Source organism: Marmota flaviventris, chromosome 6, assembly GCF_047511675.1.
Source record: "Marmota flaviventris isolate mMarFla1 chromosome 6, mMarFla1.hap1, whole genome shotgun sequence".
Lineage (NCBI taxonomy): Eukaryota > Metazoa > Chordata > Mammalia > Rodentia > Sciuridae > Marmota > Marmota flaviventris.
Window position 1 is genome coordinate 111,924,577 of NC_092503.1, and position 27,168 is coordinate 111,951,744.

Genomic DNA, 27,168 nt, shown 5'->3' on the forward strand with positions numbered 1-27,168 from the left:
AATGAGTGGGGTGGGGCATGGCTCTGGGGTAGAATGCTTCCCTGCCACACTCAAGGCCTGGGTTCCATTCCAACACTTCAGGAAAACTTCCACTTCTGGATGCAGAGGGGGAAGCAGAGCTGTACCATCAGATATGGGTGGGCTGAACAGAGGAAGCCAGTACTTTTTTGAGGTATGTTTTGGGTAGTGATTTGAAGTGGTTCAGCTGGATGCACTTTTATGCATTCATCTAGGTTTCTCAAAGATGAAACTGCATATAAGCCAACATGAAACTGGTGTTAGGATCAAACTGTTCCCAAACATTAATTGGGTTGGAACAAATGCACACTTTCAAAAGCAAACAATGAAGATATGCAGCAAGATGACAGACACCTCTGCGAGGGTGGCACAGAAAATGGGCAAACAGCATGGCTATACCCCACCAAGACTGCTTATGGACACTGAAATTTGAATTTCACACAATTCTCACAAAATACTGTTGCTACATAAAAACAGGTATCTTACCCTAGCTTGACACTTTAAACACTGGTTTAAAGTTTGTTGGCCAAAAAGCTCAAAAGAACCTGTTTGGTGCTGACCCAGACCTAATCATTTCTAGGCCTAACCTTGAGGAGGGCCTCTCTCTGGTGGTCCTTTCATTCAGTCGTGCCACCAACACCTTTCAAATCATGAATAGCCAGCTCCCTGTTGCTACCAATGTGTAGAGTAGCCTTGTCCTCTTGGGCAGGCAGAGAAGATGCCCCGTGGAGGCAAATGAGCCAAGTGAAGCCCAGAAAAACAATCTTCGAGATGAAGAGGTGGGGGCTCTTGTGTAAACTGAAGACAAAAACTGGGAAAAGTAACTCCCATCTCCAGCTACAGAGGGAAGTAGAAATTTCTCCATCAACCACACCACCATACAGAGGTTCAATAAATACTTGCCTTTGTTTTTAGCCACAGTGACTTGACACAGAAGCTGGAGAGAAGGTACTTATATCATGGTCCAGCTAGGGAGTGAGATGCTAGGGGTGGAATCTCAAGGCAGGCCCAGAGGCGAGCAGGGATGGAGGCCTAGAATGGAAGAGGGAGCCAGCCAGACTCTGTCCCCTGCTTAGGACTGGGAACCACAGATGCCGGTGGGACCTATTAGTGTCCTGATCTAGGTCTTTAGCCATAAAGGTTCAGTGTTGTGCTTCATCACAAACAAGGGTCCTGGTGTCCTCCCATGCCATCTGGGCCATGACATGTATCCATTCTCTTTACTCCATAGTAATGGATACATCTTCCACATCTCTGGGAACTGCACTCTGAAGCTCTCGCCTGATTTCAGGGGACAGTTGTGGATGGGGCTGTAGCCGGAGCAGTTCTAGGAGGGCATCTTTCTGATCTGTGGCCAAGTCCGCCTTGTAGCGCTGGACCAGTGTCAGGAGGCACTGGTGCCAGAGCACAGGCAGCTCACGCTTCTCTGTCCGGAACCTTAGGAAGTGGAAGACCAGGGCATCCAGCACCCGGTAGGGTAGCGCATACTTCTTATCCAGCAGTAGTCTCAGGAAGATGCTGTTGGCACCGCTGTATTCCATCTCAGCAATTTTCAGCATGGCCGCACTGGTGGGAAGGGCAGATGTGGTGGTGCAGTTAGTCATCAGGGAAATGCTGGGAAGGATCCTTCTCCTTTGTTGGCCCTTGACTATGGTTTTCCGCATGGGCCAGCACAGACCTCTTTCTCACCGGCTCAACTTTATGATACTCACTGGATTCCAGTTACTATCTAGACATACCCACCCCACATCTCTGCCTCTGCTTTGGACCACAGCAGCTCCGGTGCCTAGGCAGAGTGTATCCAAACACCTGGCCATCTCCACCCCTTGCCTCCTTTCTCCCCATTTTCTATTCATTCATCTAGTTACTGAGTTTATCAAGTGCCAGCCTGTAGGATTCTGTTTTTGTGGAACCCCTATTCTAGTGATGACACACCCACTCGCTTAAACAAGCCACAAACCCAGAACTGTTCCTGGCTCCCTCCCCACTCCGCCTCATGCTGAGTCCTGGCAACACCACTATGAGGATATCCACTGATCAGTCCCCCCACGCCCCCGCCCCCAACAGTACCTGGAGTGCAGCACAGGAATGGAGCACTTGGTGATGATGCTACCCACGATGATGGCTTCCCGGAGGGTGCAAGTGCCTGACTCACACAGTGGGATCAGGATCCCTGAGGAATGTCAGAGGACAGTCACTTTTAGTCCATGATGAGAGAAAGGAGGTACAGCAGGAAACATCCCCAACTGTCCTAGGGACTGTCAATGGCATGTGGTGTTACAGACAGCCTTCAAGTCAGCCCTGCCTGTCTCCTGGCCTCTTGGCTCCCACCTTTGAACCAGGCTCCGGGCTTGAACAGGGCCTTCTTCAGCGCCATGTAGAGATGGAAGTTGAGTCTTTTGTATTCGGCGATGTCATCTCGTACCCGGGGGAGCAGGACAAGGTTGTAGAAGCGTTGAGCCATGCGTTCCTTCAGGTTAGAGGCAAAAATCCTAATGGGGCAGGAGTTCCCAAGTCACAAGATAGCATGGACCTGGCCCTTAAAATACCACTGTGGACAGTGCAGGCAAGAGATTGTACAGTAAGAAATGGAAACATCCTTTCAGAGAGGGTTGTGTGGAAGCCTGTGAGAGGGAACAGGAGGAACAGCAGGATATACCCAAAATAGGGTACATGCTGGGTTTTCTTGTTTATAGTGCTGGGGACCAAACCCAGGGCCTTGCACCTGCTAGGCAAGTGCTCTGCCCCTACATCCCCAGTCTAGCGGCTGGGACTGCTAGAGTTCTCCCACATGACTATCCACGTTCCTCTCCCCCTCATGGCTCTTCTCTAACGTGCTATCCTAAGAGACCTGAGCAGCCTGGAAAGCCACAGACTTATGAGTCTACTTTGACACACCACGGTATATCCCAATAGTTATCATCTTCTCCCCTAAAAACTCATTATAGGGGGGTGCCAACTGAGTTGTGGCCCTAAAAATGAAAGAGGAAAAGCTAGGATAAAGGTGCTATGAGGAAGCATGAGAGGAAGCTACGGGGCAAAGCCACAGGGCGAAGGCAGGTGAGCCCGTCAGTCCCACCCCAGCCCTCACCTCTGCAAGAAGGCCACCCTAACCCCAGCCATGCTACCTGGTAGCTTGGTACATGGCAGCTGCAGTCCAGGCCTCAGGCTCTGTGACGTAGAGGATCTGCTCCCAGTTGGAGAGGGCAGGGATGATCTTAAAAGCCTTGGGCAGTTTCCCACTGCGGTACTTGGATAAGACCTAGGGACAAGGGAGGACAAATCATCATCGCCAACACTGATACTGATACCCCATGTGCCAGGTTCTCATTCAGGGGCTTTTTACATGTTAACTAATTTTGTCCTCACAACAACCTGTAAGGAGGTGCTATCACTATACTCGCTCTTCAAATGGCTGGGGTTCAATAACTACTTGGCTGGTCACCTTTTAGAGGCCGCAGAGAGGCAAAGCAGGAACACGAACCCACACACTCTGGCTTGAGCCTATTCGAGATGACCATGCCTTATTTGATGAGGTGTGGGCATCAGTGCCTGAGGCGGGAGCCCACTGCCCCTGGAAGGGAATCACCATGGCTGCCCTCTCAGCTCTTACCTCACGGACCCCTTTGTAGACATCCAGGACCCGGGGGTCCAGCTGGGGCAGAGGGAAGCCTGACACCTCTGACATGACTGTCTCGACCTCGGTCTGCTTCTCAGTTAGCTTCTCCATAATGATGTCAGCCAGGGTGCGCCTAAGAGGGGAGTGCCGAGGGGAATAGAGGAGAGAGCTGTGGTCACTGACCAGGAAGTTCCAGACTCCCCTGTGCCCAATCTCCTACCACAGACACTGTAGAAAGTGAAGGACCTGAAAGTCATTTCATTTAGGATAAAGCTGGCAGTCCTCCTGTGGAGGGGCAGCACCTGGACTCTGAAGTCAGTGTGTTCAGGTTTAAATCCTGGCTCTCCCACTCCCAGTAGGATCTTCGGCAATTGATTTTACCTCTCCGCCTCAGTCTCCTCAGCTGTTAAACAGGGGTAATAAAGTACTGCCTCATGTGGTTAAAGTAAGGGTTAAACAAGTGAGCGCATGTGTGTTACTGGGAACTCTCTGTACACAGCAAGTGTGTGATAAGTAATAAAGTATTAAGTGCTGCTGATCTCAACACCCCCTCAAATGCTGGCACAAAAAAAGGGTGCTGCAGTTACAAACTCCTGGTCTGAACTCCCCACAATGCCAGGTACAGTTTTTTTTTTTTTTTTTAAGTTGTAGTTGAACATAATACCTTTATTTTATTTATTTCTTTATGTGGTGCTGAGGATCAAACCCAGGGCCTCGCACATGCTAGGTGAGTGCTCTACCGCTGAGCCACAGCTCCAACCCCAGATACATCTTTTTTTTTTTTTAAATATTTATTTTATTTTTTTAGTTTTCGGCGGACACAACATCTTTGTTTGTATGTGGTGCTGAGGATCGAACCCGGGCCGCATGCACGCCAGGCGAGCGCGCTACCACTTGAGCCACATCCCCAGCCCCCAGATACATCTTAATTACCTGCCAAGATTCCACATTGCTGTGATCACTATAGACAGACCACAGCACATACTTTTCCCATTCAAATTACTAAAATTTGGAAATATTCCACAGACTGATTATATTCTTCTCAGTCTCCTTAAACAGAGGATAACAAACATAACCCTGTCTTAAGGATTCAGAGTGATCATCACCCTGGGCTATGGTATGACATCGTGTCTTCTGAGGCTGCTTATATGTATATAAAAATGCTCCAGGGCTGGGGGGCTATAGCTAAAGTGGCAGTGCACTGGCCTAGCATGCACAAGGCCTGGGGTTTCATCCCTGGCTCTGTAAGAAGATACATAGATGAATAAAACTGCTCTTATCCCCTGAGAGCCTGCTCAGTGCTTGGCAGCATTGACTTTATGACTACATTGTGTCTGGGAGATGCTTTTATTCCCCTTATGCAGACTGGGGAACTGAGACTCAGAGAGGTTAATAACTCCCCTGAGGCTGCACTGCTGTCAAGTGGGGAAGACTCAAACTTAGTCTTTCAGGTTCTAGTTCTACAGTTCAGGTGCTTTACAGTACACTGTGCCCAAGACCAAACAATATCTGCCTGCTGAGTTCACACAGCTCTAGACCTGCTTTCTGAAGATGTCAACTGTTACTTCTCAAGACTTCTGAGACTCCCTTTTTCTAGTAGCTTGTCTATTTACTGCAAGCTGTGAAACAGTTCTGCCAAATTTGTCATAAGTAGGAGTTATGAAGTGCCAAGTGACAACCTGAAAGACTCTCTGGGGGGACAGGCACAGAGGCCAAGTATGACACTTTATGCCATACTATCAGGCATCCATCTGGTAGAGGGGCTTACATCTTCAATCTGTGCTTTCAAGCTGCCACAGAACTTACCATTTAGCCTCCCTGTCTTTTCAGAGTATCATTAGCAATCAGAGATGCACTGAGCTGAACCATCTTGAAGAACCATCACATTCATGTCACAGGGAGAGAATGAATTGATTGAGGGTCCATAGACTCCCCTCCCCAGGGCCAAATGCACAGGCTCAGGAATTTGCCTATTGGCAATTTACAGGCCCGCATATTTTAGAGCTGGCATATGTTATAGATGGAGATAAATTAGTGGTTCTAAGTGGGGTCTGGATTTTGGCCCCCAGGAGGCATGTGGCAATGTCTGAAGTCATTTTTTGTTATTTTGACCAGAGGGAATGTCACTACTGGTATCTAAGTGTATATGTCAGAGACAAATTTCTGCTAAACACCCTTGTGTTCCAGTTTCCCAAAAAAGAGTTATCCAGCCCCAAATGCCAATAAACCTGGGGTTGAAAGCCCCAGATTAAATCAGCTTAAGGTATGAAAGAGATCTGTCTAAGGAAATCGAGTTTACCCCTAAAAAAACTGAGCATACCAAAGCATTGTATGCATCTCCCCAGACATAAAAAGGACTTGTAGCTGCTTTCCTGGGTATTCCAGGTAGTTCTATAACAATGAAGAGAGACACTTTGAGTCTGAGGCATTCTCTCTCAGAACGGTCCCTGGAGAATGGGCTAGTTTGGTCAAGGTGGTCCTCCACAATTAACAATGCCCAGGCTCCCTCAAAAGGCAGGGAATCAAAAGTTTGCCAAGGTACTTCCTTCGCTGTGGGAACTTTCTATCAGGATGTACTATCCAAACAAATCCTCGCCCCTACCTGGCAGGAGGGTTCTTATTCATGAACATTTCAATGGCACGTTCATCTTCAGGGTCCACAACCACCTCTGCATGGTGGTCTACCCCTGTCATTTTGGCTGCCTTCTCCAGGGTGGGCCACTCCTCATCCTCATCATCTGATCCATCCTGGGGCACTCCTGGCCCTAGAAGAGGGAGATGAAATCAATGAGCATGGCAAGGAGTGGGTGAGGGACTGAGAATCAATGTTATATTAGCCATGTAGTACCGGCCTCATGTGCTTGTGATATAGATGTGTGCAAGAAAACAGATGAGGCACACACTATCTTCCTGTCCCCGGGAGCTTGTGATGTTGCTTAAGAAACAAAATGTAATATATGAAACAAAGAGAAAGCAATGTCAATAAATTATTATCAATAAATCATCCTAGGTTTTGAAGCAGGACCTGTTCTACACCACACATGTCACCTCACAAATCATGACAACCTCAAGATGCAGGTGTTATTATACCATTTCAAATGAGCATACTTAATCACAGAATAGCTAGGTGATGTGCCCATGGCAGGCAGGCAGAGTTTTCACTGCGTTCTTCACCACTATGCTCCACACAGAGTAGGGCTGGATTACTCATCAAATCATACTGGTATAGAGACAATATATACCAGACAATATACAGGCACTTAGAAGCACCTGGGTCATGAGGGTACTAACCTCATCAGTGGAGCTATTGGGGGCAGGGCCCAGTTGGCAGAGGTAGGTCACTGGGGGCATGCTTTTGAAAGGTATACCTTGTCCCTGGCCCCTTCTCTCTCAACTCTCTGCTTCTGGTTGCCATGAGGTGAGCAGCTTTCCCTCTGCCATGATGTTCTGCTTCACTACAGGCCCAGAACAATGGAGCCAGCTGACCCTGGAGAGAAACCTCTGAAACATGAGCCAAAGGAAATCTTTCCTCTTTCTTGTTGTTTTTCTCAGGTATTTTGCTACAGCAATGGAAAGGTGATTAACAAAGGGAACAACAGAGTGTGTTCCACACCCAGGTAAAAACTCTGGAAAAAGCACTTAGTTATTAGAATGTCTGTTGGGCCGTAGCAAGAAATAGGGCTAGATGGCAAAGGCAAGCTAGCCTGGAGAGCCCTGGAGGCCAGGTGGTGGAGTTCAGATTCCAACTGAGCAACCATCTGAATAACCAATTTTTTGAAAGGGTACATCTGGCTGAGTAGCTGGAGCAGATTCTATCAATCCAAGTGAGGTAAAATGCCACACTTTACAGATCATTTAGAAGAGAGATGGGCTGGGGGTGTAGTTCAATAGAACATGTGCTCAGCATGAGCGAGGTTCTGGGTTCAATGTCCAGCACTGGGGAGAAAACAAACAAACAAACAAGGACGATAGAGATAATGTGTGACAAAAGCTAAATTGGAGAGGGGATTATGACAGACATTGTGTCTACATACTAACAACTCCAAAATCTGTATTTATAGGTAGATATATGCATGCTTAGCTCCAGTGAACAATGAAGCCTATGCAGGTGGCACACACAAGACAGGACCAACGGGAAAGCAGAAGAGGCAAGACTGGCACTGGAAGCAGGCCACATAGGACATTGAAGACCTCTAACTGCTGAGTGGACTGTAGAGATTACAGAACACTAATTAGGACACTGTTGCAATAATCCAGGTGTGAGATTGTGGTAGTTCGAACAGGATGGTGGTGAAAAGTGGTCAGATTCTGGATGGATGTTGAAGATACAGCCATCAGAATTTCCAGACAGATCAGATACACAAGGAAGACAGTAGGAGGAGCAGGTTTGGGGACAAGCTGAGGTTCTGTTTAGGTATGTTAAATTTGAAATACATATTAGGAGACTTCAAATTAGAGATGCCAAGTAGGCAGCTGAATCTAAGAATCTGGGTTTCATGGACAAGAGCAGGCATGGAATATAAGGTTGGGAAGAGTCATTAAACAGATAGTATTTAAATCATGAAGCTTCATGATCTCAACAGAAGAGAAAATGTATCTGAAGAGAAGGACTAATGACTGAATTTTGTGGCACTTCATAACAAGTTGGAGACAAGAGTCAGTAAAAAATACTTAAGTCAGGTGGTAGTTAAACAAGTGTTTGATGTTTTAGAAACCAAGTACAGAAACTGTAGTCAAGAGGCAATATTTGATTGGGCCAAACACTGATTTTAGGACAAATAAGTAAGATTGGGAGGTTCAAGCAACAGGGAGATCAACACTCCTTCCACAATGAGAAAAATATCAAAACATCTTTCAGTGCATCTCTGCCCCTCGCTGGCCTCTAAACAGTATTCCCCCCCCCCCCCCACTTGATGGGAATATGCCCCATAGCTTTTTAGTTTTCAGCTTGAAGGTCATACAATCTGGAAAGCCTGATCTCTTAAGACGAATGCTATTTTTACCAGGGATAGCATACTTTACTATGCAATACATTATTCTGATCATGTTTCTCCTGAGTTCTCTTCAGGTCCTAAAGTCAGATACATGTCTATTTTTATTTCTGTATCCAAACTATCCAAACTGCAAGCATAGTGTGAAGCACTATGGAGGCATCTTAATAAACACTTGCAAAATCAATGGCTAGATGCTAGGAGAACTTAGTGGAGTGAGCGATCACTTCCTGTTGGCCTAACTTCGGTGTTCTTGGAAGGGTGTGTCTGAAACCAAGAGTGGTCGTGGAGTGCTCTAGCCAGGACTAGGTCTTTCGTTCCAGCATCGTTACAACAGTGTAATGTGAACCCCCTTTTTAATTCCAACCTATTCCCCTTTTGGACTACTTTTAACGGCCACCTAACCCCATCTAGCCACTCTCTTGTTCTCACCCCACCCACTGACACTCACCCAGCCGCGTGGCGCGCTCCGGCGTCTTTGCAGGCCTGTTCCCAGTCCCATGCTCGGCCTCGAGCTCCTCCTGTTGCTGCCGCGCTTGCTGCAAAATCCGTCGGCTCAGCCGGGGCCCCACATACTCTTCCTCCTCTTCAGTTCCGCGACCCCGCCGCTTTTCTCGGGCCCCTGCCCGCACGGAGTCCTCAGCGAGAATCTGGTCGGCCAGCGGCGCATGCTTTTCCTTACTTCCAACCCCACGGGTGGCCTTGAATTTAGGCATTTTCCTCGAAAAAGTTCCTGAGAGAGTTCTCACGTGGGGATGGCAAAAAAGCTCAGAGTGCGCATGTGCGGTGAACTCCCAGTGCCCTAGAGACCAGGCAGAGATCACAGCGTCCCCGAGTGTTCGGAGGCCAGAAGTGCCACCAGCGCCACACCTACATTCAAACAGTCCCCGGATCCTGGAGCGGGACACCCTGGATCCACAGATAAACTTATTGTCTTTAATATCGGTTTATCTAAGTGGTGGCGGCCTAAGCCACACTTTCCAAGCTTCAGGGATCTAAGGCCTGGAAGTCCTGCCAAAGGGGAATTTCCTGTGCTGCAAGTGTGGGGGCGGGAGCCGGGCGAATGACATCACTGGAAACGTCATCGAGGGAGTGCTCAGACACATCCCCTTGCCTGTGGACGCTTCGCCTCGGCGCAGGGTTTTTACGTATTTCCGGAGCCCCTTCCGCTACCGCAGCTTGCGTTGGTCCTCCAGTTCTTGTGGACGGCAGCAGAGCTCTCCGCTAGACTGTTTGATCGTGGCACCTCCAGGCCCGCCGCCATGGGAGTGACTTGGTAGGACTACCAGGGCTTTTGTGGGGCGAGGCTAGGGGTCCTGAAGGGCCCTCAGAGCCTGGAGTAACCGGGGAGAAGGATCTGGACCAAGGTCCGCCGACTCCCGGGAGCTGCGCAAGCTGCCCTCGAGTGGTGTGATTAAAGAGGTCACTGAAAGGGCCGTGGGTTCTCCGGCCTTGTTTCCTCAGTGATGCTGCCCTTCATCCTGGCAGGTGGCAGGGCAGAGGTTATGTACCTTCTCTCCTTTTTCTTGGTACCTGTTTCTACACATTGGGCCTTAGTACTGTCAGGAGTGGGCTTTCAGGGTTGGAAATAAGATTTCCGGACTAGGACTCAACTGCAGACAACGCTTGGAGGGGACAGCATTTTTTATTTTTTGCACCTCCGTAGAATCAGCAAATACAGTTAGATCAGCCGATTTTGACTTGGCCATTTTAAGATCTTGGGTCTAGAGAGAAAAAAGAAGCCATTGGCAATTAGGAAATCGGGATTCCAGGCACTTCACCTATTCAGGACCTGTTTCCTACAGTATTAATTACATGGTTGATCTAGATTCGTTGAACTCTTTGTCTCTAACATGTTATCTCAGTTGGAAAAGCCAGGTGGCAGGAAAGGTATGGGTTCAATGCTCTTACGGGCATTAGTCCCAAGTGCAAGGTCTCAGAGGACTTCTCCTTCTCCCCCACCCCCGCTTTTTTTTTTTTTTTTTTTTTTTAAATCTTGTTAGGCTGAATATCTTTCCAGTTAGCCCTGGAAGCCAGGATATCTGAAGTCAGGGCTTTAGACTTTTTCTTTGAAAGTGTGCCTGTGGGAAATGCTTTTCTTTATGGTGGCCCAGGCTCTAATAGATTTCTCGGTGATTGCCACAGATTTTTTTTTTTTTTCTCCTCACAGTTGACATCACAATCCTCCTCCCTGTCCTCTCGTGTAAGGAAGTGTGTGAGGGGTGGAAATGGGAAGGCCACAGTGCAGAGGCTTGGAACCTCAGGGAAAGGGCTCTCTTTCTGTTGGCTCTACCCTTCAAACTTTTTGGAGTCCCAGAATTTCTGTTCCTTGCTTCATCAATTTAAGGATCCTCTTATATTTCAAAATAAGTCAGGTCATCAGCATTGCTTCTCAGTACTATTTCTGACACAGTAGTGGCAATTTTTAGTAACAGTTGGACTCTACCTTAATAGATTCATTGAGTTGATAATAAGGTAATGTAGTCTCCCAGAATTCAATCATGTGTGACTTTATAATTGTTATATAGCTAAGAACTACTTGTGCTATCATTTATTTATGTATGTTTTTATGGGCATTGAAGTCTACCACTGAGCTATATATCCCCAACCGTTTTAAACATTTGAGGCAAGGGGGCTGGGGTTGTGGAAAAGTGGTAGAGTGCTTGCCTAGCATGTGCAAGGCACTGGGTTTGATCCTAAGCACCACATAAAAATAAATAAATAAAATAAAGGTATTGTGTCAAAATACAACATATATGTTTGTGTCTATATATATATATATATAGAGAGAGAGAGCACAAACATACACACACACACACATATATATATATACACACACACACACACGTACATACATACATACACACAAACACATATATTTAAAAATATTTGAGGGAGGGTCTTGCTAAATTTCCCAGGTTGGCCTCAAACTGTAATCCTCCAGCTTTGGCCTCCTGCTGGGATTATAGGTATGCATCAGCACATCCAGCTTTGTACTATTATTTACTAATATTAAAAGAAATTGGACCCTTTTCCTTAAAAATATTTTAGCAGGCAACCACATCCCTAGACAGGCAGTCTAGTCTAGTGACTGAGAACATGGACATGGAGCCAGGTTGCTTGGCTTTTGAAACAGGGTCTTGCTAAATTACTGAGGCTGGCCTCAAACTTGGGATTCTCCTGTCAGGCATGCACCACAGTGCCTGGCTAGGTTTCCTGGCTTTGAATCTTGGCTACATCTGCATTTACTGAGTGACTTTATACAAGTTATTAATTTCTTTGTACTTTAGTTTCCTCATTTATAATAAATTGATAAATGACAGCAACTTTCTCAGGTGCAGTGGTACACACCTGGTAATCCCAACAACTGAAGATACTGAAGCAGGAGGATCACAAGTCTGAGTCTAGCCTTGGCAATTTAGCAAGATTATGTCTCAAAATAGAAAAACATTGAGAAAGGATTGGGGATATTGCTTAGTGGTAAAGTCCTCAGTACCCGCCCCCCCCGGAAAAAAAAAAGGCAAAACCTTTCATAGGGCTGTTGGGAGGATTCAAAGAGTTAAGTCATTGAAAGCCCCTTTGGACACTGCTTGGGACATAGTTGGTGCTGGGCAGATGTTACCTATCACTGAAAGCCATACCACAGGAGGAAATTTGGAAGTAACATTTTTTGGTCATTGTTTTGATTAAATTCTGTAAATACCATTGCCTCTCACTCCCCAAAATTATAAACCCAAGGCATGCTTTCTTTTTGTTCCCAGGACTGTCAGAGGGAACTTTCCATGATCCCAGCAGTGTTCTTCATCAGCACACTGTCTGCCAGCTGCTTGTGACTTGTGGCTGCAGGACTAGGCAGCTCCAATTCAGAGTTGGTAGAAGTATGCTCACCTAAAACTTCAATTTCTCTTTCGTATAGTTAGAATTGAAAGAGTTGTAAGGAATTTCCTTTCTCTTTGTGTGAGTTAGTGTTGTTGAATGCTCAGTTTGTGTGTCATTTAGAATCTTCACATAAACATGGGCACACAAGCCATGCTTGGGAAATGCTGGTGTGAGTCCTGAGACCTGTGCTCTATTCTCAGATGAGTTATGAGGGACTCTGGGCCTCTGTTTCCTCATCTCTAAGGTGTGGTTAACAGAGGTGTTCTCTAAGGTAACTCTTATTCCTGCTCAGCTGTCCTTTGGTGGGAGAATGGCTCAGCCAGTGCATTTCTGGATGCTGATGACTTGTTACTCTTCTTTCCAGTGTGTCCCAGATGCCTGTGGCTGAGGGCAAGAGTGTGCAGCAGACAGTGGAGCTCCTCACCCGAAAATTGGAGACACTTGGGGCAGAGAAGCAAGGAACATTTTGTGTGGACTGTGAGACTTACCACACTGCCGCCTCTACCCTTGGCAGCCAAGGTTAGTGAGATGGAAGTGCCTGGTGGGTGGAAACTGGCTTCTTCTTTTATTCAGTCGTGGGGTTTGTAATCAGGGCTTCCAGCATGCTAGGCAAGTGTTCTACACTGAACTATATCCCTAACCCTTTTTAAAATTTAATTTTATTGGGGCCGGGGCTATCACTCAGTGGCAGAGCATTTGCTTAGCATGTGTGAGGCACTTTGTTTGATCCTTAGCACCACATAAAAATAAACAAATAAAATATAGGCATTCTGTCCATCTATGACTACAAAATTTTTTAAAAATTTAATATTATTTATTTATTTTATGGTACTGAGGATTGAACTCAGGCACATTCTACCACTGAGTTAATATTCCTAGCCCTTTTTTTAAAAACATTTTTTTAAGTATTTTATTTTATTTTTTTTAGGTGTAAATGGACACAATACCTTTCCTTTATTTATTTATTGATTGATTGATTGGCTTTTGACCAAGGCATTTATATTTCCCAAAGTACACCCCCAGTTTACAGAGTCCCACATTTAAATTAGAAATCCTCACATCTTCCATTCCCAAGGTAAGGAGAAATGGTATCAGGAGGACCAGAACATGTGAAGCTCTACTCTACTGCAGGCCAGGGGCTGGCCAGAGACAAGCCAGGAGGTGTCTGCACTGGCTTCAGAATAGCATCGTGATGAGGAAGCAGTCCCTTCTTTCCCTGGGCTCCAGTCAGTGATAAGAGGTCCCCCACTTTGCCTGTGAGGCTGCTACCCAAGGTCCAGAGGCCTCAGCCTCCTGCCTGCAGTTTGCACCTGGGAAGACCCTCCCAAACCACCAGCTTCTCCAGTGTGGCAAGGGGGGCGTCTCTCTCTCTCTCCAGGGTTCTGCCCCCATCCCAGGCTCTGGATGAGGGACACAGATGGGATGGGGGTGAGGTATCTCAGAAGCTGTGGGCACAGAGGGCACAGCAGGGAGCAGGGCAGGAGTAGCAGGCCACAGCACAGTGAGTGTCTGTTTCCCAGCAGGAGGAAGACATCCTGCAGGAGGGACTTAGCCTCCCACGCAGGGCCCTCAGCATCCAACACAGTGCTGACCCCTGTGGTTGCTCAACGTGTTAGAGTCTGTAAACAAGTCAAAATAACACCTGGCATTTAGCCAGGGGAATGTTAGAGTTCGTAAACAAGTCTGGATGGTGCCTGGCAAAATGCCAGAGGGAGTGGTTTGAGAAGTAACAAAAGCGAGCCATTAAGTGTGGAGATTCCTTATTGGTTGACTGATGTATCTAGTTTATGTTAATTAGATAAGCTGTGTGGAATGTATAAATACTGCTCCTGTCCTGCAATAAACGGCTCCTACTCCTGCTGTATCAATGTACACAAGTTATTCGTCACCCCCCGGTTATTTTGCTGCAGCCGGACTGCGGCACAACGAACATTAATTTACAGGGTAAATAAAAGGAACAAAACCTCCAAAGGCGGGAAAAGCAGAGGAATAAAAGCTGACCCCCAGGGAGCCCTCTACAGACCCCCATAGAACCAGTGTGACCAATGCCAGCTTCCTATGGGGTGGCTGGCAGAGGAGAGGGCACAGCCCAGGGTGGCACAGGGAAGACCAGGTGGGTGGGGGAATGACACATGGTCCAGCACGTGCTGCTGCAGGCCTCTGCACTCCTGTGTGTGTGGCCGGGAGCATGCCCAGTCTCAGTGGGGGCAGGAAAAGGCCAAGGCCAGGGTCAGAGCAAAAGGAGGCAGGAAAGAGTTTCAAGACTCAAGGAGATATGATTACACACAGGATGGGAAAAGGGCTAAGAAATGGTAACTAGTGTATCAGAGCCATGGGGAAACAAGACGGGTGACTGTGTAGTGTGTCTTTGGAGAAATAAGGCATGAGGTTAGTCTGAATATTGTGTCCTTTGGAGAAAAATGGCAGCTGGATAGCCCATGTGGCTTTGGAGGGATAAGGACGTGGGGTGGTCTGCGTATTGTGTCCATTAGAAAAAGCAGCAGGAAGATTTGGTGTTGTGTTGCTTGAGTTCTAAGGCAGCATGATGACTTGGGAATCGTGTCCATGAGAGAAATAAGGCTGCAGGGTAGTCTGTGTACCGCATTCTTTGAAGAACAGGCAAACCTGTCAGAGCAGGACTCATCTGTTGGGGGAAGGCTCACATGGAGGCCCCAATGCAGCTAGAGGGTGGGAGCCCCCAGGCAGGGGCAGCAGCTCCTGGTCAGGCTATTTCTTGTCCATCATCTTCTTTGCTCTCAGAGTGTTTCAGAGGTCGTTGGGCTGTCTTAGATCCTTCCCCATCCCCATCCTGGTCCTCAGCTCCTACATTTTCCTCTTTACAGCTCTGTTTGATCTTTCTCCAGCACACGAAGGCCAGGGCCACCAGCAGTGCAATGAGACAGAGAGCCCCACAGTCACCCACAGGGCCTCAGGGGGGAATGTCATGGGCTGTCCTGTGATGGTGACAGAGCCATGTGCGTCCTGCTGCAGCACGGGGTTGCGCACCAAGCAGCTGTAGGTGCCATCAGCGCCCAGCACCACCCTCAGCACGCTGCGCACGTCGAACAAGCCTTGCTCGTTGGCCATCTGCCACGTGGTCACGTTGCCAGTCAAGGGTGCACCCTGCCCATCCTGCCGGAACACCTCGGCCTCAGGGTAGCCCTGGTGACTGTCCCCAGGTCCTTGCTGGGCTCCAGGGTCACGCTGGGTTTTGAATAGGGGGCTGCCACCAGCAGGCTGACAGCAGCGCTGCCGAAGTCCTGAATGCTCACGAAGCAGGTGAAGCTGCTTTCATTAGCCACACGCATGCCTTGCAGCCTCAGGAACCTGTTGCTCTGTGCCAGCAGGTCTGGGAAGAGCATGGTGCGGTTGGCATAGGCACTGCCCTGGTCCCAGCCCTCAGCAAAGCTGTGCACCAGCTGATTGGTGTCTGTCAGCTGCCAGATGAGGTTGAGCTGTACTAGGCTGAAGCCAGGCTCAGGTGAGAAGGAGCAGTGCAGGGTGGCATCAGTGCCCACCAGGGCCACCACTGGGTCTTCAGGGACCTGGACCTCCACAGCTCCTGTGAGGCAGAAGCACAGTACCCCCAGGGCTGTGCCCACATGTACACCCATGCCAGGGCTGACCGGTCTGTGCAGCATCTTCCCGTGAGGCGGTCGACAGCTGGGCTCTCCGTGGAGACTGCCCTGCCCCTGCTGCGCTGCGCCAACTCGGGGATGCGGTGGAGCGCAGCTGAGTTGCCGCAGCCGCTGTGAGGCCCGGCCCTAATCTCCTTTATTTTTATGTGGTGCTGAGGATTAAACCAGCACCTCACATGTGCTAGGCGTGCTCCACTGCTGAGCTCAATCCCAGCCCCTCCAGCCCTTTATATTTCTTATTTAGAGACAGGGTCTCACCAAGTTGCCAAGTCTGGCCCAGAATTTGCTATCTCCTGCTTCAACTCTCCCTGAATTTCTATAATTACCAGCATGCCTCACCATGTTGGGCTCTAAGGGTGAAATATATATATATATATTTTTTTTCATTTCTAGATGGACACAATGCCTTTATTTTATTTATTTTTATGGGGTGCCGAGGATTGAACCCATTGCCTCACACATGCTAGGCAAATGCTCTACCACTGAGCCACAATCTCAGGCCCCCAGGGTGGTATTCTTGAACATGTGGGAGAATGTTTCTGAATTCATTAATTCTTTGTTTGTTTTTTTGTGGTGCTGGGGATTGATCCCAGGGCCTTGTGCATGCAAGGCAAGCACTCTACCAACTGAGCTATATTCCCAGCCCTAAATTCATAAATTCTTGATCCTTTATCTCTTAGACTGGGACTGTTTTAATTTTTCTGTAGACTGAACTTTTTTAAAGCTTCGTGAGGTAAAATTAACATACACACAATTGAACACATTTAATGTGTGTATCTTAATGAATTTGGACACATACATACACCTGCACCAGAACCAACATATTAAATATATCTGTCACTTCCAAAAATTTCCATGTGACTTTTTTTTTTTTTTTTGGTGTGTGTGTGTGTGTTATCTGCACTCTTAATATAGTGCTTCTCAGAGGATTGGTTGTTAAGGAACCACATCAAGTAACAAATAATTTTCTTATACATTTCTTGTTAAATGAAGGTACACATTTTTGGCCTGCTTATTAGTTGACTGGTATTTTGGACCTCATAATCTACATTTTTTTTTTCATAGAAATTTATTCGTTGCTCAAAACATTACATTGATCTTGTTTTTTTTTTTTTTTTTTTTTTTTTCATCAGAAATTTGTTAGTTGCTCAAAACATTACATTGATCTTGCATAACCTACATTTTAACAAGCTTCTCATTTGGGAGATTGGATGGATCTTGGATCATCTGATCCTTATGCAATCAGAAGTCTGAGAGACTTTGTTTTAGACTCAGAAGTCTTTGTATATTGTTTATTTAGAGCTTTAGAGTTTGTACAGCCTTCTATATAATCAGTGACCTTGACTACCTCTATACCATAACCTTGACCAGTGAATCAGTTTTTGTATTTTTAGTGTATAAGGTGGTGAGATGGGGTGTGGATGGTGTGGTGATGGTAGGGAAGGAACATGATCTTTGAATATGAGTTAATCTTGGCTCTATAATAACTTGACCCCGGACAGTTTCATCATACAGAGGTTATGATCATTGAGCCACAAGTCACAATTCTTAAGTCTTGGCTCTTTCACAAACTAACAGTTCAACTCTAGGTAAGTTCCACAATCTATGTGGAACTTTTTGTAGGACCCTTCTACTTACCTTTGGTCAGCGAAAGGCACTGGGGAAGACCAGAGGATGGGAGAAAGGGAAAATACAACATTCTCTATGCTTTGGGCAGTGTCTTTAACTTTGGTGGCATCTCCTCCTTGATTCTGGCTCCTGCTAGGCAGATCTCATTCCTGGCTCTGATAAAAGCACATTTCTTTCTCTTTCTAGCCCTAGGGGAAGTAGGGGGTCCTACTTCATCTGTGGGTTGCTTCATCTTCCTGTTTGGTTTTTCCAGTCTTCCATCTCCTTATTTGTTCCCTGTATAAGCTCCCTGTACTGATACTATCTGGCATGGACTGTGTTTTTAGATTTTCCTAAATCCAGTTCTTTCATGTAGAAAATGAACATAAGTAGTATTTATCTCCTGGTGTTGTGCTAATTAATTACATAAGTTATTACACGTTAGAACTGAGGTTCTCATGTAATATTTAATAAATGGTAGCTGAGAACTGTACTTACTGAGTTGCATCTTTGATAAAATTACAGTGCTACCATTTGTTTTGCTTTCACCAGAAAGAACCAAAGAATCCAGGGATAATGACAATGAATGCATTTGGAAAAGAAAACATTTGTATATGGATAGAAGATGGCATGTTACCGCTAGGGAAACTACCCTCTAGGGAAACTATCTCTTGATCAGACCCTTGCTTTTAATGTACAATGTAGTTGGGGAGACAGAACACAGTGGTGGCAAGCAGTGGGGATAGAATGAAGAGCAATAAACTTGGAGTTCCAGTTCTGTTGCTTTTTGCCTCTGTACCTTGAGATCTGTGATTGTCACATTGGCCAGCATTAGCCTCATCTGGGGAGTTTGTTAACTTGCAGATTGGTGGGTCTCATCCCAGGATTTCTGATTAGAAGGCAAGGGTGACAAGAATCTGCATTTCTAACAAGTTCCTAGGTAATTCTGCTGCTATTGCCGCTGCTGATCTGACACCTTAATTGCATTTTCTTTATCCATAAAAGGGGGAATGGATCATGCTGGTTCAGCTTGCTTCACATGGTTGTGCAGATATAAAAAGACTTTGTTGTGATTAAAAAAAAAATAGTGTTGTCTGTAATAACCACATGTTTCTTCCTCATCTAAAAAAGTCATGAATCCAGCTAGGCCTGGTGACATATGCCTGTATCCCCAGTGACTTTGGAGTCTAAGCAGGAGAATCACAAGTTTAGGCCAGCCTTAGCAACTTAGAGAGGCTATAAGCATCTTAGAGAAACTGATAAAAAATAAAAAGGACTGAGGTGTGGCTCATGGTAAAGGGCCCCTGCATTCAATCCCAGTACGTAAATAAATAAGTAAAGTCATGAACTGGGCTCAGTGGTGCATACCTGTAGCTCCAGCTATTTGAGAAGTCAAGGTGTGAGGATCATTTGAACCTAAGAGTTCAGGTGCATCCCAGGCAATATAGTGAGTCCCTGTCTCAAAAAATTTATCCAAGTTTTATAAATTTATAAAATTTATACATACATACATATATACCACGGATGGAACCCAGAGGCACTTAACCACTCAGCCACATCCCCAGACCTTTTTATTTGGAGATAGGGTCTTGCTAAATTGCTTAGGGCCTCGCTAGGTTGCTGAGGCTGGCTTTGAATTTGTGATCCTCCTGCCTCAGCCTTCTTGAGCTGCTGGGATTATAGGTGTGCACCACTGCGCCCAGCCACCTTAGATGCTTTAAAAATATTTCTAAGATAGTAACAACACGTGTAGACTTAGTATGAATTGAATGTGTAATTACAGTGAGTTCATGAGAATAAGAAGAGCAGCTTTGGGTGGCTTTTTTATAGAGGATATGTTTTTGCTGTGCTGGGGATGGAATCCAAGGGCCTTCTGCAGGGGTGGCCAGCACTCTGCCACTGAGTTACATCTCCAGCTGCCTAGTTACAATGTTTTGAATGGTTTTAAAACTGTGTGAATTGGCAGCTAGTGGGCAGGAGGAATATGGGGTGGAGGTTCTCTGCAGAGCCTGCTGTGCTCAGGAGGTGGCAGTAGAGTGGAGGCCTATGTAGTACAGGGAAGTCACACTGGCCCCTGTTCTCCTTGGCCTGCCTGCCATCTTCTCCCTTTCCATTGCTGCACTCTAATCCTTGTCTAGCATGTCCTCTTCATGCTCTTTGGGGCAGAATCTCATGCTTTTTTCATTTAAGACACTTCAAATCCTTCTTCAAAGTGTGTGTGTGTGTGTGTGTGTGTGTTGGGGGGCTCTTTCCCACTTTTTTTTTTTTATTGGTTGTTCAAAACATTACAAAGCTCTTGACATATCATATTTCATACATTAGATTCAAGTGGGTTAATGAACTCCCATTTTTACCTCAAATACAGATTGCAGAATCACATCGGCCCCACTTTGATCTCTTCCTAAAGTTATTCCTCCCTTCCAAAAGCCAGATTATCACTTTTGTTTTGTTGTCTTCGATCTTCTTTTTAAAATTTTCTACCTGTCTTCCTTGTGAGATTGTCAGCTTCTTGAAAGTCAGGGGCTAAGCCCTCTACTCAGTGTGTCCATTAACTCTTATGGTGTATTAAAGAGGAATCCACGTGCTCGCTTCGGCAGCACATATACTAATATTAAAGAGGAATCTTGCCTTCCCCTTTTTGCCTTCCTCCATTTTCTACTTAACCAAATAAATGTAGTTTTCCCTCCTTGCAGCAAACCTAAGAAATTCATTTAAAAAGAAAACTTGCCGGTTGTGGTGGCTCACGCTTGTAATACTAGCGGCTAAGGAGGCTGAGGCGGAAGGATCACGAGTTCAAAGCCAGCCTCAGCAAAAGCGAGGCACTAAGCAACTCAGTGAGATCCTGTTTCTAAAATAAAATACAAAATAGGGCTAGGAATATGGCTCAGTGGTTGAGTGTCCCTGAGTTCAATCCCCAGGACAAAAAAAAAAAAAAAAAAGACGGAAAACTCATTTCTCAGAGACTAGAAGGGATGAGCTAGGGTTTTAAACTAGATCTTCTGAGCCCAGACCCTGAATTCTCTATGCTATAATGGGATGCTTGCTTCCTAAGTTAGCTAGACTTCTTAAAATTCTCTAAGGGCTTACCCTTGCCTTCAGGATGAAGTCCCAGGTTCTTGAGGCATGGCAGGCAAGACTGATCACAGCTTGTCTCTGGGCTATCTTTCCAGCCTTGTACTCACTTCTTTTTCCTGCTTCTTTGGACCTATATTCTTGATGTCAAAGGGGGAAAAAGTCAAGGTAGTTAAGGGACAGAAGAAATGAGTAGTTGCTTCATTTGACATGCCTGAATGTTGTTATTTATTTTGCTTATTATATAGTATAATCATAATATACAAAAGATTGTGTGAAGTTTCTGCTGAATCAGTCATCAAAATTAAGCATCCATCTGTGAGCTCACCATGCACCTTAACATTTAAACTATTAACACTCTCAGAGCTCCCTTTGTGTCCCTCACTCTCTTCTGTAGAAAGGGGTAGGCTGTAGCCGATGGTGCCTGGCCTTTTGTTCCTCTGCTTCCCTCTATGGAAAAATCTGTCAGGGAACTCCCTTCCCCTCTCAGACTGCCAGAGTAGCGCCAGATTGCTGTCTGGCCTTTTCCCATGTACCTGACCATGCTGGGGTGTGCCAGTGCAAGTCCTGTTGATGAGTAGGATGTCTGTCCCTTACAGGTCAGGCCGGGAAGCTGATGTATGTGATGCACAACTCCGAGTATCCACTGAGCTGTTTTGCCCTCTTTGAGAATGGCCCTTGCCTTATTGCTGACACCAACTTTGATGTGCTCATGGTGAAGCTCAAGGGTTTTTTCCAGAGCGCCAAGGCCAGCAAGATTGAGACCCGGGGCACCCGTTACCAGTACTGTGACTTCCTGGTGAAGGTGGGCACAGTCACAATGGGGCCCAGTGCCCGGGGCATCTCTGTGGAGGTAAGACCTTGGGGAACTAGAAGCAGGAGGTACTGGGGGTGCTGCTTAGCAAAAGGCTCTCAAAGTTCCCCAGCCTTGCTCAATTCGAACAGGCTCCAGTGCGTGCTGCAGTCCTGGGGATTGAACCAGTGGTGCTCTACTATTGAGTTTTCTTAATTTTTTGAGACAAGGTCTCATTAAATTGTCTAGGCTGGCCTTGGACTTGGTATCGTCCTGCTTCTACTTCCTTTGTCACTGGGATCATAGGCACGGGCTACCACACCTGGCCTCTTATCCTTTCTTCAATCATTCATTTAATTGCTAGCCCAGAGAGGAAGTGAAAAGCAGCTTTACAGCAAATAGTAAGCTTAGACAGGCTGACTTTTTTAAAATTCAGGAGTAGGATTTGTTCAATGTGAAGAATTGAAACAGAACTCTCGCAGGGGCAAGAGGGGACCTGATAGCAGGTTGCCATGGACAGGCTGACTTTCTAGAGAAGGAAAGGAATGGTTGAGGGAGGCAGGTAAGCTTTTTTTTTAAACCTTTTTTAAAAAATATTTTTTTAGTTGTAGTTGGACACAATACATTTGTTTTATTTATTTTTCTGTGGTGCTGAGGATTGAACCCAGCGCCTCGCATGTGCTAGGTGAGCGCTCTACTGCTGAGCCACAGCCTTGCCCCGGCAATCGAGTTTTGATGTGGAGAGAGCAACACCTCTCCCATGAAGGACTGGGACAGACCAGTGTAACATTCAGAACAACTTTTGGGATGTGGGCCTCAATCACATGCGTACACACACCTCTCCTTAGTATGCTTTGAGAAAAGACTCCAAAGTCACAAAGTAAAAATGTACCTTTCCTTTTGGCATACTGTTTTTTTTTTTTTTTTTAATATATATTTATTCTTAAGTTTTGGGTGGACACAATATCTTTCTTTTACATTTATGTGGTGCTGATGATTGAACCCTGTGCCTCGTGTATGCTAGGCAAGCACTCTACCACTGAGTCACAATTCTAACCCCCTGTTTTGTATCATGGTAGAAAAAGGTACATTTGTGAGATGACTTCTAATTCTTTTTTTTTTTAAGTTATACATGGATACAATTGATCTTTATTTTGTTTATTTATTTACTTTTTATGTGCTGCTGAAGATCAAACTCGGTGTCACATGTGCGAGGCAAGTGCTCTGCCACTGAGCCACAACCCTAGCCCCATGATTTCATTTTTGAGCCAAAATATTAGAAATGGCAGAGAGAAAGTGTGGCGGTAGCTGGCTCTGGGAACAGTGAAAGTCCACAACTTACCGTGTGCCCAGTGCTGTATGAGATTTAAAAAAAAACAAGCTTACTGGGCCTGTCTTTCAAAACTGTATCATTTTAAGAGAGCAAGGCTAAATATACAAGCTGTTTTTGAAAATAGACTAAGAAATGCCTTCTAAAAGGCACCATGTACTTTGGGAACTCAAGCTAGTGAGAGCCCTGCCTACTGTGGTCATGATGCTGCCTGGAGGAGCAGCTTGTAAGTAGGGACTGAATATGTCCAGATCTGGGGTCAGGTGAGTCTAGGCATCATCCCAGGTGCAGAAAAAGCCCCTGGAGTGGTAGTTTCTGCTTGGGAACTTCTAGGGCCAAGATTTCTCCACCCTGCTCAGTTTGTGACAGACTTTGACTTGCTGAGACTCATGAGACTGGTTATCCTCCACATTTCCAGCTTCACAGCACATGTACATCCACCTGTTTCCTTACTTCTTTCTCCTTACAGTTGCCAGTGATTTTCCCCTCCCATCTCTCCAGTGAACATTAGGAGAGAGAATGAGAAAACCTGAGGTGTTTATTAGCCTTTGGCCCCTCTACGTTGGCTGGGAAAGTCTTTCTCAGTAGAGCTGGGCCTGGGTTACCTTGGGAGCCATGTTTGCTATTGAGGAGACTCATGTGTTGACTGCCTTCTACTTACCTCTCATCTACTTCCTGTCCCCCACATTTTTTTTCTATGTTGTCTCAGAATTTTCCTGAGATTTCCTTGAATCGTCACTTAACATAGCAGGGACTTCACAAACCTGAGATAATTAAAAGATTCCCTGCTTGTGGGCAGGGCTGTGGGTTCTCACAACTCCAGAATGAGAACGTGAGAAATTCCTAATGGGAATGCTGCTGAGTGCGTAGAAGCCCTTGTTTGGGGTGAGTGGACAGTACTGTGCTAGAAGTTGTGCCCTTGGCTTAGGGTTGGTGAAGATGGTAGGAGGGAACAGGAGGCATGAGGGAAGCAGACCTTGTCCTTGCCCCCACTCATCCTCACTCTGCTCTTTTCATTCCAGGTGGAATATGGCCCCTGTGTGGTGGCTAGTGACTGCTGGAACCTGCTCCTCGAGTTCCTCCAGAGCTTTCTAGGCAGCCACACACCAGGGGCTCCTGCAGTGTTCGGAAACAGACATGATGTGGTCTATGGCCCCGCAGATACCATGGTCCAGTACATGGAACTCTTCAACAAGATCCGCAAGCAGCAGCAGGTGCCGGTGGCAGGAATTCGTTAGTGACTGGCTATTGCTGGCTGAGTTGTCACCATGTGTACTGCACAGCAGGAGCAAGGGCTGTATTCTCAGGGATCTGGACCCTAGAAACCCAGGGCAGACATGGAAGCTTCTCTCCCTCTGGTTCCCAGCTGTGGTTTTTGTCTGGGGCTCTGGACTCCCCTCCCTTGACCCCCATATGCAGCCCTCGACAGCTGTCTTACCCAACGCCTTGCTGGATTTGTTCTGTCCTCAAGAATGGTAATTATGAAGAATGGAGAAGTTTGGACCTTTCCTGCTATAGGGGAAAAGGTAGGACAGGGTGTCCTTGCCTAGTGTTGGAGGGAAAAACAATGTGTACCTTCAGCTGTTGAGGATTTGACCTTGGCCCAAGTGGCCATGCTGTGCTTCATGTTGGGCTGTGCTGTCCTGAAACCCCCTCCTCTGCTCTAGTGGAGGGACAGCACAGCTGGTAGGATGGCTCTCATTTTTTGACCTGTTCATGGAAGTGACTTGTGACATGGCTTTCCTAGGGCATTGCCTGGGTTCTTTGAACTCTCCTCTTACATCTTTCCCTTCCGTTGTGGATTACATGATGCAACAGAATTCACTATTGTGCAGAACCAGAAGGATGGGTTCTTACGAGATAAACCTATTTTTCTATTATCTAATAGTTTCAGAGATAATCAGGTGGTTGGGCAGATCTAACTCTACAAAGTCACCAGGAACTCTTGTTTCCTTATGTCTTATTTTTCAGCCACCCCCAGAATATTATCCTTAAGCAAACTCACTGGCCCCATGTCCACTGGAAGGATGGGGAAGGATGAAGAGAAAAGCAGTTTCTTTTTTAAAGGTTATGGTCTGGAATTGTTCAGATTACTGTGGCTACACTTTGCTAAAAGGGCTGCTAGGATATAGAGCCTTTTATCTGGGCAGTCATAGCCCAGTTACAGCTCAGAGGGTTCTGTGACTAAAAGGTGAAGGGGATAGGGATGATGGGACCCGTTTAGTGGTTTCTGCTACGTGAAGCTCAATGAACATGTCAGGAATGCTCTTGGCAGCTATTTCTTGATTATTACGCCCTGTAACAAAGGCATCTGCCTATGAGTTGGATTGGAGTAATGACTGATCCCATAGCCTCTTGGGGTTTATTGGAAGTTAGCTGTGCACCTCTCCAGCACTCAGAGGTTAGTATTGACCATGATATTTGCAGCATGCTTCACGGTTCCCTGAAGTCTTTGTACTTGCCTCATTTCAGCCCCAAGCTGCTCATTTGACTTAAACTGCTTGCCTACCCAACTCCTGCTAGAGAAATATTCAGCCAGGCTGGGCATGCTGACACATGTCTATTATCTCGGCAGCTTGAGAGGCTGAGGCAGGAAGATTGCAAGTTTGAGGCTAGTGAAACTCTGTCTTAAAAAATAAAAAAGGACTGGGATAGTAGCTTATTGATAAAGTACCTCTGGGATTGATTTCTAGTATCATAGGAAAAAAAAAAAAAGCTCAACCAGGCTACTTTGTGATGCATAGATCTGGTCTTAGGAAAACTGTTAATATATGCACTATATAGGTTGTCACAAGGATTCTGTCCCTCCCTGAAGGCACTAAAGAAAAACTTTTTCTATGGTACATTTCCACAATAGGAGTCAGGTTACCAGTCCTGTTTCCTTGTAGTTTTGACTGACAGGAAGCTCAGTTCAGCTTTCTAGCTATAGGGTTGTCATTTATATTTTTTGTATCACTTCCTGTTTTTGTTGTTGTCCCCATTGATTTTTTTTTTTTTTTTTTTTTTTTGCTTTTAAAATTTTAAGGTATGTTTTAGGTATAATTTACATGCAATAAAATTATTGTATAGATTTTATGTTTTTGGCTTTCTGGTTTATATTTGCTTTTGTCTGGATCTATTTGTAATTTTCTGTAGCTGCCTCAACTCTCGTATGAAATGAGACAATGTACAGGAGGATTTTGAATGCAGTGTGTTCCTGAGAATACAGAAGTTGAATGTGAGAAATGTGGACCCTACACATGCTGTATAAGAAGGGGCTTGGTTCCCTGAAGCTAAAAAATAGAATAAAATCCCTTCTTATACTTACACTGCCTTTTAGGCCTAGTCTTGGCTTTTACAGATCTAACATTCTTCTGTTGTGTTTTTTCCCCTTGTTGTTGAGCACACACTTGACCAGCTTTAAGTCCTGTGAATACCAGATCAAGCTTTAAGAACTGCCACTGGACACTTGTGTCCATCTTTGTCTTTTGTATCAGTGAAAGGAAATTCACCACTAAAATAAGCAGGTAATGCAATATATTTCTTAAATATCATAACAAATATGACTCCACGAACAAAGTCATCAATATTGAATTTATGAGTTGTAGGAAGGCCCCAGATGTCAATCTATATTTGCAAATCTGGATGGGGCTTTTAGATTAATTTAGAATGTACTTGCCAGTGTTCAATTTTTGAAAGGTTAGGTTGGATGAAAGTTTGAGACTATTTTGATAAATTTTATGGAGGAAAGCGCATAATTATCCCCACTTTATAAATGAAACTTAAACTCAGCTAGTAAAGGGAGATGCCATATTTGGGAGTTCAAATCTGATGTCTTCCTTCTAAACTAGATTATCTTCGCACCCCTCTTTCCTCTGCTTTACTTCAACCATTTCCTGAGTATGACCCCTAAAAGAACTAGGAAACTTACAGTCTTGTCAACATGTCACCTTTGTGAGTGCTTCTGCCAGAGCTGCATGGAAATCTGCCATCTTTGACTGCCAGAGCTGAGCAGGACAGCTTTTCAGCTCAACTTGTTTGTTCTCCCTTACCTTAGTGTGGGGAGGCTGTGGCTCCCCGAGAGGCCATGCAGAGACATGAAGGTGGCGTCAGGATCAAACTTCAGGCTCAGAACTCCTAGCTTCCAGCATGTGCCAAAGTGTGCCATCTGTGCCTCTTGGGATGCTAGGTGATTTTAGGTGGAATGTGGGAAATATTTTATACTAGGACTTATGTCTTAT

At 45.8% G+C, this 27,168-nt stretch overlaps 3 protein-coding genes, 1 long non-coding RNA gene and 1 pseudogene across 16 annotated transcripts in view; 3 read left to right on the forward strand and 2 right to left on the reverse strand.

Annotated features, from left to right (window-relative positions):
- Nucleotides 1-905: 905 nt before the first annotated feature.
- On the reverse strand, nucleotides 906-9,423 carry Bysl (bystin like). Its single transcript, XM_027950405.3, has 7 exons — nucleotides 9,080-9,423; nucleotides 6,240-6,402; nucleotides 3,632-3,770; nucleotides 3,147-3,280; nucleotides 2,350-2,510; nucleotides 2,089-2,191; nucleotides 906-1,584 (listed from the first exon to the last, which is right to left on the reverse strand). The coding sequence occupies exons 1-7, from the start codon at nucleotides 9,342-9,344 to the stop codon at nucleotides 1,239-1,241; spliced, it is 1,311 nt and encodes a 436-aa protein (XP_027806206.1). The 5' UTR covers nucleotides 9,345-9,423; the 3' UTR covers nucleotides 906-1,238.
- LOC139706034 (uncharacterized) lies at nucleotides 6,394-8,815 on the forward strand. The gene is made up of 2 exons (XR_011707734.1): nucleotides 6,394-7,254; nucleotides 7,699-8,815. It is a non-coding gene; the product is annotated as an uncharacterized lncRNA (long non-coding RNA).
- Nucleotides 9,424-9,653: 230 nt separating the features above from the next.
- Nucleotides 9,654-26,256, forward strand: Med20 (mediator complex subunit 20). Its single transcript, XM_027950412.3, has 4 exons — nucleotides 9,654-9,904; nucleotides 12,872-13,026; nucleotides 21,425-21,678; nucleotides 23,971-26,256. The coding sequence occupies exons 1-4, from the start codon at nucleotides 9,891-9,893 to the stop codon at nucleotides 24,184-24,186; spliced, it is 639 nt and encodes a 212-aa protein (XP_027806213.1). The 5' UTR covers nucleotides 9,654-9,890; the 3' UTR covers nucleotides 24,187-26,256.
- On the reverse strand, nucleotides 14,761-16,153 carry LOC114104337 (CD276 antigen pseudogene; annotated as a pseudogene).
- Nucleotides 24,399-27,168, forward strand: part of Usp49 (ubiquitin specific peptidase 49) — an 82,635-nt gene continuing 79,865 nt past the window's right edge. For 11 of the 13 annotated variants that reach the window (XM_071613398.1, XM_071613399.1, XM_027950394.2 and 8 more), the window contains exon 1: nucleotides 26,346-26,454. The gene's annotated coding sequence lies outside the window, so the exon portion shown is untranslated. Of the gene's footprint in view, nucleotides 24,475-26,345; nucleotides 26,455-27,168 lie in introns of those variants that run through there. The other 2 variants (XM_027950400.2, XM_027950398.2) reach the window with 2 other exon arrangements.

Coding starts and splice junctions, on each gene's coding strand:
- Bysl (XM_027950405.3), bottom strand. CDS start 9,344: ATGCCTAAATTCAAGGCCACCCGTGGGGTTGGAAGTAAGGAAAAGCAT. Junction 3,771..6,239: donor AATAAGAACCCTCCTGCCAG/GTAGGGGCGAGG, acceptor CTCCCCTCTTAG/GCGCACCCTGGCTGACATCA. Junction 1,585..2,088: donor ATTCCTGTGCTGCACTCCAG/GTACTGTTGGGG, acceptor CCTTCCCACCAG/TGCGGCCATGCTGAAAATTG.
- Med20 (XM_027950412.3), top strand. Junction 13,027..21,424: donor CTCTACCCTTGGCAGCCAAG/GTTAGTGAGATG, acceptor TGTCCCTTACAG/GTCAGGCCGGGAAGCTGATG. Junction 21,679..23,970: donor CCCGGGGCATCTCTGTGGAG/GTAAGACCTTGG, acceptor TTTTCATTCCAG/GTGGAATATGGCCCCTGTGT.